Here is a 12,025-nt window from a genome sequence, read left to right on the forward strand (position 1 = left end):
GCGTTTAGGCTGCCCTGGTGACATGTGGCATCTCCACTCTTCCGAAAGCCAATTCTGCTCGTTGTCCACATGCTGACAGGGTGACAGGAGAAATGAAACGACCTTTGTGCTGCTTCGGGACAGAGTGAACGTCCACCGCTTCGCTGGGCTCTCTGCGACCAGCCCGGAGTCCCTGCACATCCGAGTGGAGTTCGCCCAGCCGGCCGCCAGGGCGTTCCCCGTCATGTTGCTGGTGAGGTGTGTGGCTGACGCTGCGGGTAATGGGGTCAGGGCAGGCAGGAGACGCGCCCGTGAGAACTCCTGTGAGTGAGGTGGCACTCTGCAGCGGGTGTGAGGCGGGTTGTTGAAGAGATGGAGTGACAGGCCTGCTCAGGGAGGCGGTGTCGCTGCCTCGGACGGACCAGCCTGCCATTTGCAGGAGAGACCGGACGTGGATGAGAGCACAGGTGTCTGTCCAGGACTCAGTGCACGCCTGGGCAGGACTCTCAATCTTTTATTGTTCTACAAATTATTTTTATTGATCGCAGAGAGGAAGGAAGTGGGAGAGGGAGATGGAAACATCCATGATGAGAGAGAACCATGGATCGGCTGCCTCCTGCACGCCCCACCCTGGGGATCGAGCCTGAAACCTGGGCCTGTGCCCTGACGGGAATCAAACCGTGGCCTCCTGGTTCCTAGGTCAGCACTCAACCCCTGAGCCACGCCGGCCGGGCTGGTGTTTATTCTTTAGCAGAGCAAGGAGTGAGTGTCCCGTAGTCCCAGTGGCGATGTGGTGGCCCGAGGCCCAGCCCGCCTCACTGGGGAGAGGGTGTCTGCACAAAAGCCTTGGCAAAGGCCTGGTGGGGGGGGGGGGGGGTTGAGACACCGAGGCCAGCCTGCGCTCAGGGCTCCGTGCTTGTCCCAGGTTCTCCGAGAAGCCCACTCCCGCCGACTTCCTGCTGAGGCAGCTGCACCTCTGGGAGGGGCTCACGGCGCACGTGTCCGTGCCGGCGGCTGCGCTGGAAGGTCGGTGGACGGGACGCCGGGGCCCTCCGTTCTGTCCCGGGATGGAGCCCCTGCTGTGGCGTGGGTGTCGCGGTGCCGCGGTCCGTCCGCCTCGCGTTCCCCGCAGGAACAGCCTGCGCCTTTTCCCAACCCCCAGGTTGATGCTTAATGTCCATTTTCTCCTTCAGGCCACACCCATGGCTACCTGTCCCTGCTGGATGCGGACTACGACAGGGAACCTCCCAGCACGTACTTGGCCGAGGCCGTGCGCTACGTGGTGCGTTTCCAGGGGGTCCACTGCCTGCTCTGGGACCCGCGGCGGGAGCCGGAGAGTCTCCCCGCACAGCCGGCGGCTCCCCCGGGGAAGGTGAACTGCAGGTGAGGCGGGCTGCGGGGTCGGAGGGGTGCAGGGCCTGCTTCCTCCTGCATCTGGCCTGCGTGCGGCAGCCCCCGGGGAGCTCACTTCCTCCCCCGACGTGGGGTGCTGCTCAGCGAACATCTGGTGGACGAAGGAGTCGGTGGGTGGGTGAGACCCGCGTGGACTGCTGTGTCCTGCTCATGCTGATGACCCCCCTCGGTGGGGCCTCTGCTCTCCCCGCCCCACCCTGTCACCCCGCGCCTGCCCCTCCGCATAGTCGCGAGGGTGAACTTTACGGCAGGACATGCGTCGCTGCACCGACTGTGCCGCTGCCCAGGAATTTCCGGGAGCGTCGGGCGCGCCCCTCGGTCAGGAAGTCTTTATCCAGAAGCAGAGCGGGCTGTTCTGTCAGAGACCGCGGCTGTGATTCGTTAGGGTAGAAACACCCCGTAGGCACAGGTAGAAATCATCGTTATCCTGAGAAAAGGTGCAGCACAAAGCTATCTCCTGGCTGCCCGGGAGGAGGCAGAGTGTCCACACCGCCCGTGTGGTGCCTGGTCGCCATCCGTGGCTTCTCACGTCCGCTCCTGTGCCCAGCGCCGATGCTGGAGCTCGCTCAGGCCGTGTTCCCGGGACGGCCACGTATTCGTTTCCGCAGTAACACAACCGTCCCCTCTCCGCTCCGTGGCTCGTGCTGGCGCCGAGGAGCCAGGGCACGAATCAGTGCAGCAGGGCTCTGCTCACGGAGCGGAGAGGGGCCGGGCAGGTCTCCTTTTGGAGAGTCCGTCTTCAGCAGTTACTCCTGATGGGCCCCGCTGTGCCCGGACCACAGGCACAGTGCAGTCTGTCCCTGGGCTGGGCTGAGGCTGGACTGGGGGCGGGGCGGGGAGGGAGGGAGGGCGTTGTCATGGAGATGTCAGCACTCGGTCCCCTGGCCTCACAAAGATGCCTGCAATGCGCCCCATGTCCACGCCGAGGACAGCCGTGTCCCGGCCTTGGAAGCCCGCAGACGCAGATGGCCGAGCCCCACGTCTAACTCACTAGCTGACCCTTCACACTGGGTCTGAGTGTGACCCGTAACCCACCCTTCCCCACCCTCCCCCCACGGCCGGCGCCCGTGAACACTCGCGCACTAACCGCATCTCCCTCCAGCTACGACCTCCTTGCCGCCTACTCCATCGCACGGAGAAGCCTGAACGCCAGCTTTGAATCAGGGGACGTTTCCCAGTTCCGGGGGTGAGTCCCGCCTTCTAGACCGGGCCCATCTTACCTGCCGGCCACTGGCGCCCAGGGGTCCACGGCAGAGCATGACCTGCTGCTCGGAACCCGCCTGCTGAGAGGTGACTGCTATTCACGTGGCCTGGCTGCCCGTGGTCCTCGGCCTGCTCGCACTTGCTGGCAGGAGAGAGATGGACACGGAAGTCAGCGTGAATCTGGCTGTGACTGACCAGTGGGTCAGCGTCCACAGTGGCGACACGGCGGACCCGCGGTTGCTGCTCTCTTATGGTCCCAGCCCCCGTGCTCCCCAGCAGGGCCCGTTTCGGGGGCAAATCTGGAACGCCCCCGCCCGTCGCACCGTGTAGGTAGCTCAGTGCACTCAGGCTGAAGTGTGGGCGAGCAGAATGCGAGCTGGCGCGGGTGGAGCTCGGCTGCCTCGTCCATCTAGCTGTCCATCCCCCACGTGAGGCACCAGGCTGCCGAGGCCGTACGGGGTCAGTGCCTCATTCGTGGGGTCAGCCTCTGCATTCCCGGGTGCTGGGAGTCATTCTCCTCCTCACATGTATGCCTCAGGGCCTCCACCTGGTTATTCATCAGCCAAGAGTGGATTCCTGGGTAGACGAGTGAGTGGGTCCCATAGTTGGTAACGAGCTAGTTACTGATGCTGCCGATGCTGGTGGTGTGAGGTCACCAGGAGTCAGGGACTAGGACACAGGGGACAGCAGGTCCCACTTTGCTTTTGGACACCACTGGGCTTGGGAATCCTTTTCTGTGTGTGTGCACGTGTGTTATCCCTGTGTGTGTGCACCTGTGTTATCCCTGTGTGTGTGCACGTGTGTTAGACCTGTGTGTGCGCACCTGTGTTAGCCCTGTGTGCGCACCTGTGTTAGCCCTGTGTGTGTGCACCTGTGTTATCCCTGTGTGTGTGCACCTGTGTTAGCCCTGTGTGTGTGCACCTGTGTTAGCCCTGTGTGTGCGCACCTGTGTTAGCCCTGTGTGTGCGCACCTGTGTTATCCCTGTGTGTGTGCACCTGTGTTATCCCTGTGTGTGTGCACCTGTGTTATCCCTGTGTGTGTGCACCTGTGTTATCCCTGTGTGTGTGCACGTGTGTTAGACCTGTGTGTGCGCACCTGTGTTAGCCCTGTGTGCGCACCTGTGTTAGCCCTGTGTGTGTGCACCTGTGTTAGCCCTGTGTGTGCGCACCTGTGTTAGCCCTGTGTGTGCGCACCTGTGTTATCCCTGTGTGTGTGCACCTGTGTTAGCCCTGTGTGTGTGCACCTGTGTTAGCCCTGTGTGTGTGCACCTGTGTTATCCCTGTGTGTGTGCACCTGTGTTAGCCCTGTGTGTGTGCACCTGTGTTAGCCCTGTGTGTGCGCACCTGTGTTAGCCCTGTGTGTGCGCACCTGTGTTATCCCTGTGTGTGTGCACCTGTGTTATCCCTGTGTGTGTGCACCTGTGTTATCCCTGTGTGTGTGCACCTGTGTTATCCCTGTGTGTGTGCACCTGTGTTATCCCTGTGTGTGTGCACGTGTGTTAGACCTGTGTGTGCGCACCTGTGTTATCCCTGTGTGCGCACCTGTGTTAGCCCTGTGTGTGTGCACCTGTGTTAGCCCTGTGTGTGCGCACCTGTGTTAGCCCTGTGTGTGCGCACCTGTGTTATCCCTGTGTGTGTGCACCTGTGTTAGCCCTGTGTGTGTGCACCTGTGTTATCCCTGTGTGTGTGCACCTGTGTTAGCCCTGTGTGTGTGCACCTGTGTTAGCCCTGTGTGTGTGCACCTGTGTTAGCCCTGTGTGTGCGCACCTGTGTTAGCCCTGTGTGCGCACCTGTGTTATCCCTGTGTGTGTGCACCTGTGTTATCCCTGTGTGTGCGCACATGTGTTAGGCAGTATGCACGTGTGAACATGTGTTTGCCCTGTGTGCACGTGTGCTTGTTAATTAGCCGGTGTGCATGTGTATGCACATCTGTTAGCCAGTGCATGAGTGTGCCTGTGTAAGCCCTGTGTAAATGTGTGCACATGTCAGCCCTGTGTGTGCATGTGAATTAGCCAGTGTGTGTGTGTATGTGTGTGTCTGCACCTGTGTTATCCCTGTGTGTGCGCACCTGTGTTATCCCTGTGTGTGCGCACCTGTGTTATCCCTGTGTGTGCGCACCTGTGTTATCCCTGTGTGTGCGCACCTGTGTTATCCCTGTGTGTGTGCACCTGTGTTATCCCTGTGTGTGCGCACCTGTGTTATCCCTGTGTGTGTGCACCTGTGTTATCCCTGTGTGTGCGCACATGTGTTAGGCAGTATGCACGTGTGAACATGTGTTTGCCCTGTGTGCACGTGTGCTTGTTAATTAGCCGGTGTGCATGTGTATGCACATCTGTTAGCCAGTGCATGAGTGTGCCTGTGTAAGCCCTGTGTAAATGTGTGCACATGTCAGCCCTGTGTGTGCATGTGAATTAGCCAGTGTGTGTGTGTATGTGTGTGTCTGCACCTGTGTTATCCCTGTGTGTGCGCACCTGTGTTATCCCTGTGTGTGCGCACCTGTGTTATCCCTGTATGTGTGCACCTGTGTTATCCCTGTGTGTGTGCACCTGTGTTAGCCCTGTGTGTGCGCACCTGCGTTATCCCTGTGTGTGCGCACATGCGTTAGCCCTGTGTGTGCGCACCTGCGTTATCCCTGTGTGTGCGCACATGCGTTAGCCCTGTGTGTGCACCTGTGTTATCCCTGTGTGTGTGCACATGCGTTATCCCTGTGTGTGCGCACCTGTGTTAGCCCTGTGTGTGCGCACATGCGTTATCCCTGTGTGTGCGCACATGCGTTAGCCCTGTGTGTGCACCTGTGTTATCCCTGTGTGTGCGCACATGCGTTATCCCTGTGTGTGCGCACATGCGTTAGCCCTGTGTGTGCACCTGTGTTATCCCTGTGTGTGTGCACCTGTGTTATCCCTGTGTGTGTGCACCTGCGTTATCCCTGTGTGTGTGCACCTGCGTTATCCCTGTGTGTGTGCACCTGTGTTATCCCTGTGTGTGCGCACATGTGTTATCCCTGTGTGTGCGCACCTGTGTTATCCCTGTGTGTGTGCACCTGTGTTATCCCTGTGTGTGTGCACCTGTGTTATCCCTGTGTGCGCACCTGTGTTAGCCCTGTGTGTGCGCACATGTGTTATCCCTGTGTGTGCGCACCTGTGTTATCCCTGTGTGTGTGCACCTGTGTTATCCCTGTGTGTGTGCACCTGTGTTATCCCTGTGTGTGTGCACCTGCGTTATTCCTGTGTGTGTGCACCTGTGTTAGCCCTGTGTGTGTGTACATGCGTTAGCCCTGTGTGTGCGCACATGCGTTAGCCCTGTGTGTGCGCACCTGCGTTATCCGTGTGTGTGTGCACCTGTGTTAGCCCTGTGTGTGCGCACCTGTGTTATCCCTGTGTGTGTGCACCTGTGTTATCCCTGTGTGTGTGCACCTGTGTTATCCCTGTGTGTGCGCACCTGTGTTAGCCCTGTGTGTGTGCACCTGTGTTATCCCTGTGTGTGCACACCTGCGTTATCCCTGTGTGTGTGCACCTGTGTTATCCCTGTGTGTGTGCACCTGTGTTATCCCTGTGTGTGTGCACCTGTGTTATCCCTGTGTGTGCGCACCTGTGTTATCCCTGTGTGTGCGCACCTGTGTTAGCCCTGTGTGTGCGCACCTGTGTTAGCCCTGTGTGTGTGCACCTGTGTTATCCCTGTGTGTGTGCACCTGTGTTATCCCTGTGTGTGTGCACCTGTGTTATCCCTGTGTGTGTGCACCTGTGTTATCCCTGTGTGTGTGCACCTGTGTTATCCCTGTGTGTGTGCACCTGTGTTATCCCTGTGTGTGTGCACCTGTGTTATCCCTGTGTGTGTGCACCTGTGTTATCCCTGTGTGTGCGCACATGCATTAGCCCTGTGTGGGGAACATCGGCTGGTCTCGGACTACATGTTCATCTTCACTCTCTCTCCTTTCTTTACAGGTGCCCGGGAAACCTGCTCCCCAGCATTTTCGTTGTGGCCATCACGGTTCTTTACTCACTTTTGGTCACCAAGAGCAGACGTATGGATCGCCGGGAGGAAAAGAAAATGGGTCACATCTTCCTGCAGGACAGTGCCTCACCCCGTCACCAGCTGCACGCCGTCGTCGTGGACACGGGCTTCCGGGCTCCCGCCCGCTTCACGGCCAAGGTGCCTGGGGGTCCGGGAGACACGTGCGGGTGTGGACGGTGTGTGTGCGGGTGTGGGTGCATGGCTCCGAAGTGGCCGTCTGTCTGTCCATCTGTCCTGGGAACTCCAGGGAGGACAGCAGGACACGAACAAAACAAGAATCTAAGGTTTGGAAGGAGAGAAAATCAGTTCCCGGCAGGTGATCTGATGTCTGCATAGAAAATGTAAGAGAAACTTCAGTCAAACAATTAGCATCCACATGAAAGTTTAACAAAATTGCTGGGTTACATGGTTCAGTGAATGTTAGGGGAAGGCGAGCCCCGTCCAGGGGTCCTGGTAGGACAGGGAGTGCACCCGAGCCCAGCAGCAGGCGGTGTCCCTCCTCCTGCAGGAGGCACCTGGGCCGGGAGCCGAGCACTGAGAGCTGCTGTGTCCCTGATGCACCTGACCTGCCCTCACTCTTGATTGGACCACAATTGGCTAATTCACAGGGAGGGGCTGGCCTTTGCTGTTTCAAGATGGCGGCCCCCAGGGAGCTGCATGCCCTGCGGCCAACATGGCGGCTGCCCAAACTGTTCTCTGACGGAAAAGATCACTTGTTTATTCTCACAGTAAAAACCCTCAAAGGCATCCTCACGCAACAACAAGGACCACATAGGACACATGACTAAGACCACATGTTTCCCATCACAGCCACACTGGGCACCCACAAGACATCATGAGAAAACCAGCACAGTATACAAAAAAATACCCTATATAATAAAAGGCTAATATGCAAATCGACCAAACAGCTGAACGACCAGTCGCTATGACGCGCACAGACCACCAGGGGGCAGACGCTCAACGTAGGAGCTGTCCCCTGGGGGTCAGTGCACTACCACAGGGGGAGTGCCGCTCAGCCAGAAGCCGGCTCACGGCTGCAAGCACAGGGGTGGTAGCGGGAGCCTTTCCCGCCTCCACAGCAGCGCTAAGGAGCAGCAAGCCGGGCGGTAAGGAGCGAGGGCTCCTGGGCTGCAAGAGGGAACAGCCTGGGCTGAGCACCCCCCCCCCCCCAAGTGCATGAATATCGTGCACCGGGCTCTAGTGTAAATAGACAGTAATATTTATTCATGGACAGGAAAATCAGTTCCTTGTCATTTCTCCCACGTTAACCTTTAACGTTAATAACAGTGATAACACCAGCTAACAGGAATAAGGACTTTACTATGTCGGGGTTTTTTACTCCCCCCAAACCTCAAAACTCTTTGGAGAGAGTCCTATTAATACACGCGTTTTACTTAGTTCTAATACATCCATTTTATAGGTGGAAAACAGGCAGAAAGAGGTTAAAGTCCATGCAATCCAACCAAAACCTCAGGACGGGTTTTGTGGAGCTGGAAAAGCTGCTTCTAACATTTACCTGGAGGAAAACACGGGACTGTCAGAGACTGAGAGGGTAGTGTCACCAGCAGAGGGAGCAGGCCGGGTCAGAGGGGCCCCAGGCCAGCTGGAGCGGGACGGCTAGGACAGGGTCGCGTGTCAGGAGACAGACAGACAGGTGCACGGGACAGACTACAGACCAGGCATGTTGGGGCCGTGCAGCCCAGAGCGGAGCAGGGGTCACGCAGTGAGGTGCTCAGGGACGGTGCTTCCGTGTGGAAAAGCAACGCGAAACCGTCACGTCACGCTGTGCCCAGAAACGCGCTCCGAAGGCTAGAGGTTTGAAGGTGAAACACTCAGCAGTCACTCCGAGGTAATGCACCCCTTGTGCCGGGGAAGGATTTAAAAGAACAGAACAAACGGGGGTTTTAAACCCAGGTGAGAGCTGGGCAGGGGCACTGCAGGGAGGAGGGCGGGCCCACGCGTGAGACAGCCACGGGGCCCACACGTGAGCTAGCCATGTGCCCAGTGACCCGAGGGGGCGTCTGGCCTCTCCTGCTTCCCCCTGGCAGGGACTGTCCCGGGACAGGTTGCAGGTCCACATGGGGCGCTGGCTTCCTGGATGGGGGTCGGGGGGAGGGCTGGGAGGAGGGTGCAGGGGGCCCTGCCCAGCACTGGTTAGCCCAGTGGTCGGCAAACTCATTCGTCAACAGAGCCAAATATCAACAGGACAACGACTGAAATTTCTTTTGAGCCAAATTTTTTAAACTTAAACTTCTTCTAACGCCGCTTCTTCAAAATCGACTCGCCCAGGCCGTGGTATTTTGTGGAAGAGCCACACTCAAGGGGCCAAAGAGCCGCAGGTGGCTTGCGAGCCGCAGTTTGCCGACCACGGGGTTAGGGTCCCGGGGTCGGTAGCTGAACCCTGCCCTGTGTCTGTGTTTTGAGGTCTACATGGTCTTATGTGGGGAAGATGGCCTTTCAGAACCCAGATTGCTCTGCTGCCCCGACAGGCCGCTGTTCGAACGGAACTCCAGGCACACCTTCGTGCTCAGGTGTCCGACTGTCGCCCGTGAGGCCTGGCGTGGCCGTCAGGCCAGCTCTCCAGCGGGCCCGGCGGTTGCACGGGGACAGGCTCACAGTGCCTTCACCGTGTATCTGAGGTTGACGGGTAGCACGTGAGGGACGGACGGAAGGACAGGGGGCCGACTGACTGCCATGCCGGGAAATGCTTACCCAGGGTTTTCTGTCACCAAAGCTGCATAAAGGAGTCCGTTTCACCCCAGACGAGGGCGACGAGGGCACGGGGCATGCCGAGCCGGCGGGTAGAGCGGTTTGCCAGGAGGACAGCCAGGGCGGAGGAGGGCGGGTGGCGGCCCGTCCCCTAAACATTCACGCTCAGGGTCGGGCTGTGTCCTTGCTCAGATAGGTCAGCTGTGGGCGCTCCTTGTGGACAGACCCGTGAGGTTAGACTGGGTTTGGGGGAGCTCCGCAGGGCCACCGCCCCGTGCGGCCTGTTCCCGAGGGCCTCCTGGGTCACTGCGCGTAGATGGGTCCTTCCCGCCCCGAGGGCGAGAGCGGGCCGCGGCCCGGGCTGACGCCATGCTGTGCCCGCAGCACTCCGGCTGCGCTGGGCCCGCTCCGGAAGGTCCGCCTGTGGCACGACAGCGGCGGGGCCCATGCCGCCTGGTACGTCAGCCACGTGATGGTGAAGGAGCTGCCCGAGGGCCGCGGCCGCTGGTTCTTCCCCGCCGAGTGCTGGCTGGCCGCGGGCAGGCGGGATGGCTGCGTGGAGCGGGAGCTGGCCTGTCTGCGTGGGGGCCTCAGCTTCCGGAAGGTGGGTGCCATCATGTCCCCAGGTGACCCCCCGGCATGGCAGACACAGCGCGGGAGGCGAGGAGAGCCGGCCTTTCTCCCGTGCGTGTAGCTGCGCTGGGAGGGGCCGAGTGTGACAGGTTCAGAGCCCATGGGGACCAGCAAGGAGAGACGCGATCGGGGTGCGCGGCGAGGGTCTGTAAATGGAGGCTCTAGAGCAGGGGTCCTCAAACTACGGCCCGCGGGCCACATGCGGCCCGCCGAGGACATGGATCCGGCCCGCCGGGTGCCGCTGCCTGTCCTGCTTAGCAGCCGACGCGTCCCGGGCCCGCAGTGCGCATAGGAATGTGTTCATAGTTTTTTTTTTAAACTATAGTCCGGCCCTCCCACGGTCTGAGGGACAGGGAACTGGCCCCCCCCTTAAAAAGTTCAAGGACTGCCCTAACCGGTTTGGCTCAGTGGATAGAGCGTCGGCCTGCGGACTCAAGGGTCCCAGGTTCGATTCCGATCAAGGGCATGTACCTTGGTTGCAGGCACATACCCAGTGGGGAGTGTGCAGAAGGCAGCTGATCGATGTTTCTCTCTCATCGATGTTTCTAACTCTCTATCGCTCTCCCTTCCTCTCTGTAAAAAATCAATAAAATATATTTTTAAAAAAATAAATAAAAAAATAAAAAATAAAAAGTTTGAGGACCCCTGCCAGAGCAGGGCGTGAAGACACTTGAGGGAGACACAGGCGAGGCGGGGACAGGGTCGCAGAGCTCCGGGCCCAGTGGAGGGCCAGCACGCCCAGTGCCCAGAGCGTGGAGCAGGTGCGGGGCGGAGGGGCTGTGCGCAGGGCTGGGGCCACAGAGCGTGCGCCGCGGCCTCTCGGACCCCGGCCGCGTCCACGCTGGGGGTCCTGCGTTCCGTTCCAGCTCCTGTTGTCCAGGTTCACGGAGCAGCTGGAGGACCTCCACGTGTGGGCCTCGGTGCACAGCCGGCCGGCGGGCCGGGGCCTCCTGCACACGCCGCGCCTCAGCGTCGCCTTCGCCCTGCTGTGCGCCTACGCCTGCCTGGCGGCCCTGGTCACCGCCACAGGACACGGGCAGGTGGGACACTGTCCTTAAGTGGCCCCGCGTCCCAGACCGGCAGGGCGACACCTTCCTGGGTCATGTTAGCGACGTTCACCGTCCTCCGAGGGGCTTACAGCAGGGAAGGGGCCCGGTGCTCAAGGCCAGGGGTGACGTGGGCCTGGCGGGACCCAGGGGTGTCTGCGGGCGGCTGCCGTGTCTCCGCTGACTGGCCGCGGGGGAGCCCCGGGCCACCCTCAGCCTGGGGGTCCTGGGCGGGCCCTCTGCCTTGTTTTCGGTTGGCAGTGGCTCAAGCCCCTCACGGAAAAGCGGGGTCCCGACGGCACAGCTGGCTGCGGGGCGCTGGGTCACAGGTGCTTCCGTGACCGCCTCGCGGCCGTTCCCAGCCCCGCGGCGGGAAGGCGGTGCGGGTCTCTCACGGGGGCGGGGGGGGGGGGGTGCGTCCACAGAGGGCACCGGGGCCAGGGGTCCCTGTCACGGCGGCGGGCCAGCAGACTCTTCTTGGAAAAGGGCGAGTGTGGGGTGTGTGAGACGGTGGTCGGAAGTCTCCTGAGCCGCGTGAGGGGAAGCTGTGGCCACCCGCCGGGTGAGACTGGCCGCCCGGACCTAAGGTTGGCTCCCCCTCCCAGGCCGACAGCTGTCTGATCCTCTCTGCTTTCTGCCGGGGACACGTGGATGGCTTCTTGTCACATTAGCGAGGATCCGGCCAGCTTTGCTCGTGGCGCCTGGCGCCAGGCGAGCGCTCAGCGAACGTTCGTTGCATCCAGGGTTGTGCAGGGGGAGAGCAGGGTTCCCGCGATTTCTCTTCACTCCCGAGTGCGAGTCCGGGTGCAGGGGGAGAGGACTTGGTGAAGTACGACGCACGTGCTCACGTGGACTGCCATGTGATTACACACGACACACGTGCTCACATGGACTGCCGTGTGATTACACACGATGCACGTGCTCACATGGACTGCCGTGTGATTACACGCGATGCACGTGCTCACATGGACTGCCGTGTGATTACACGCGATGCACGTGCTCACATGGACTGCCGTGTGATTACACACGAT

At 60.2% G+C, this 12,025-nt stretch overlaps 1 protein-coding gene across 1 annotated transcript in view; it reads left to right on the forward strand.

Annotated features, from left to right (window-relative positions):
* The window catches only part of PKD1L1 (polycystin 1 like 1, transient receptor potential channel interacting), a gene marked incomplete at both ends in the record, with an annotated part of 87,705 nt that overhangs the window by 30,631 nt on the left and 45,049 nt on the right, over positions 1–12,025 (forward strand). The window contains 8 exons of the mRNA XM_080665224.1: positions 80–237; positions 905–1,005; positions 1,173–1,362; positions 2,495–2,578; positions 6,537–6,744; positions 9,031–9,137; positions 9,700–9,919; positions 10,815–10,988. Of these exons, the coding sequence (XP_080521350.1) occupies positions 80–237; positions 905–1,005; positions 1,173–1,362; positions 2,495–2,578; positions 6,537–6,744; positions 9,031–9,137; positions 9,700–9,919; positions 10,815–10,988 (1,242 nt within the window). The remainder of the gene's footprint in view (positions 1–79; positions 238–904; positions 1,006–1,172; positions 1,363–2,494; positions 2,579–6,536; positions 6,745–9,030; positions 9,138–9,699; positions 9,920–10,814; positions 10,989–12,025) is intronic.

Source organism: Plecotus auritus, assembly GCF_963455305.1.
Source record: "Plecotus auritus genome assembly, chromosome: 4".
Taxonomy (NCBI): domain Eukaryota; kingdom Metazoa; phylum Chordata; class Mammalia; order Chiroptera; family Vespertilionidae; genus Plecotus; species Plecotus auritus.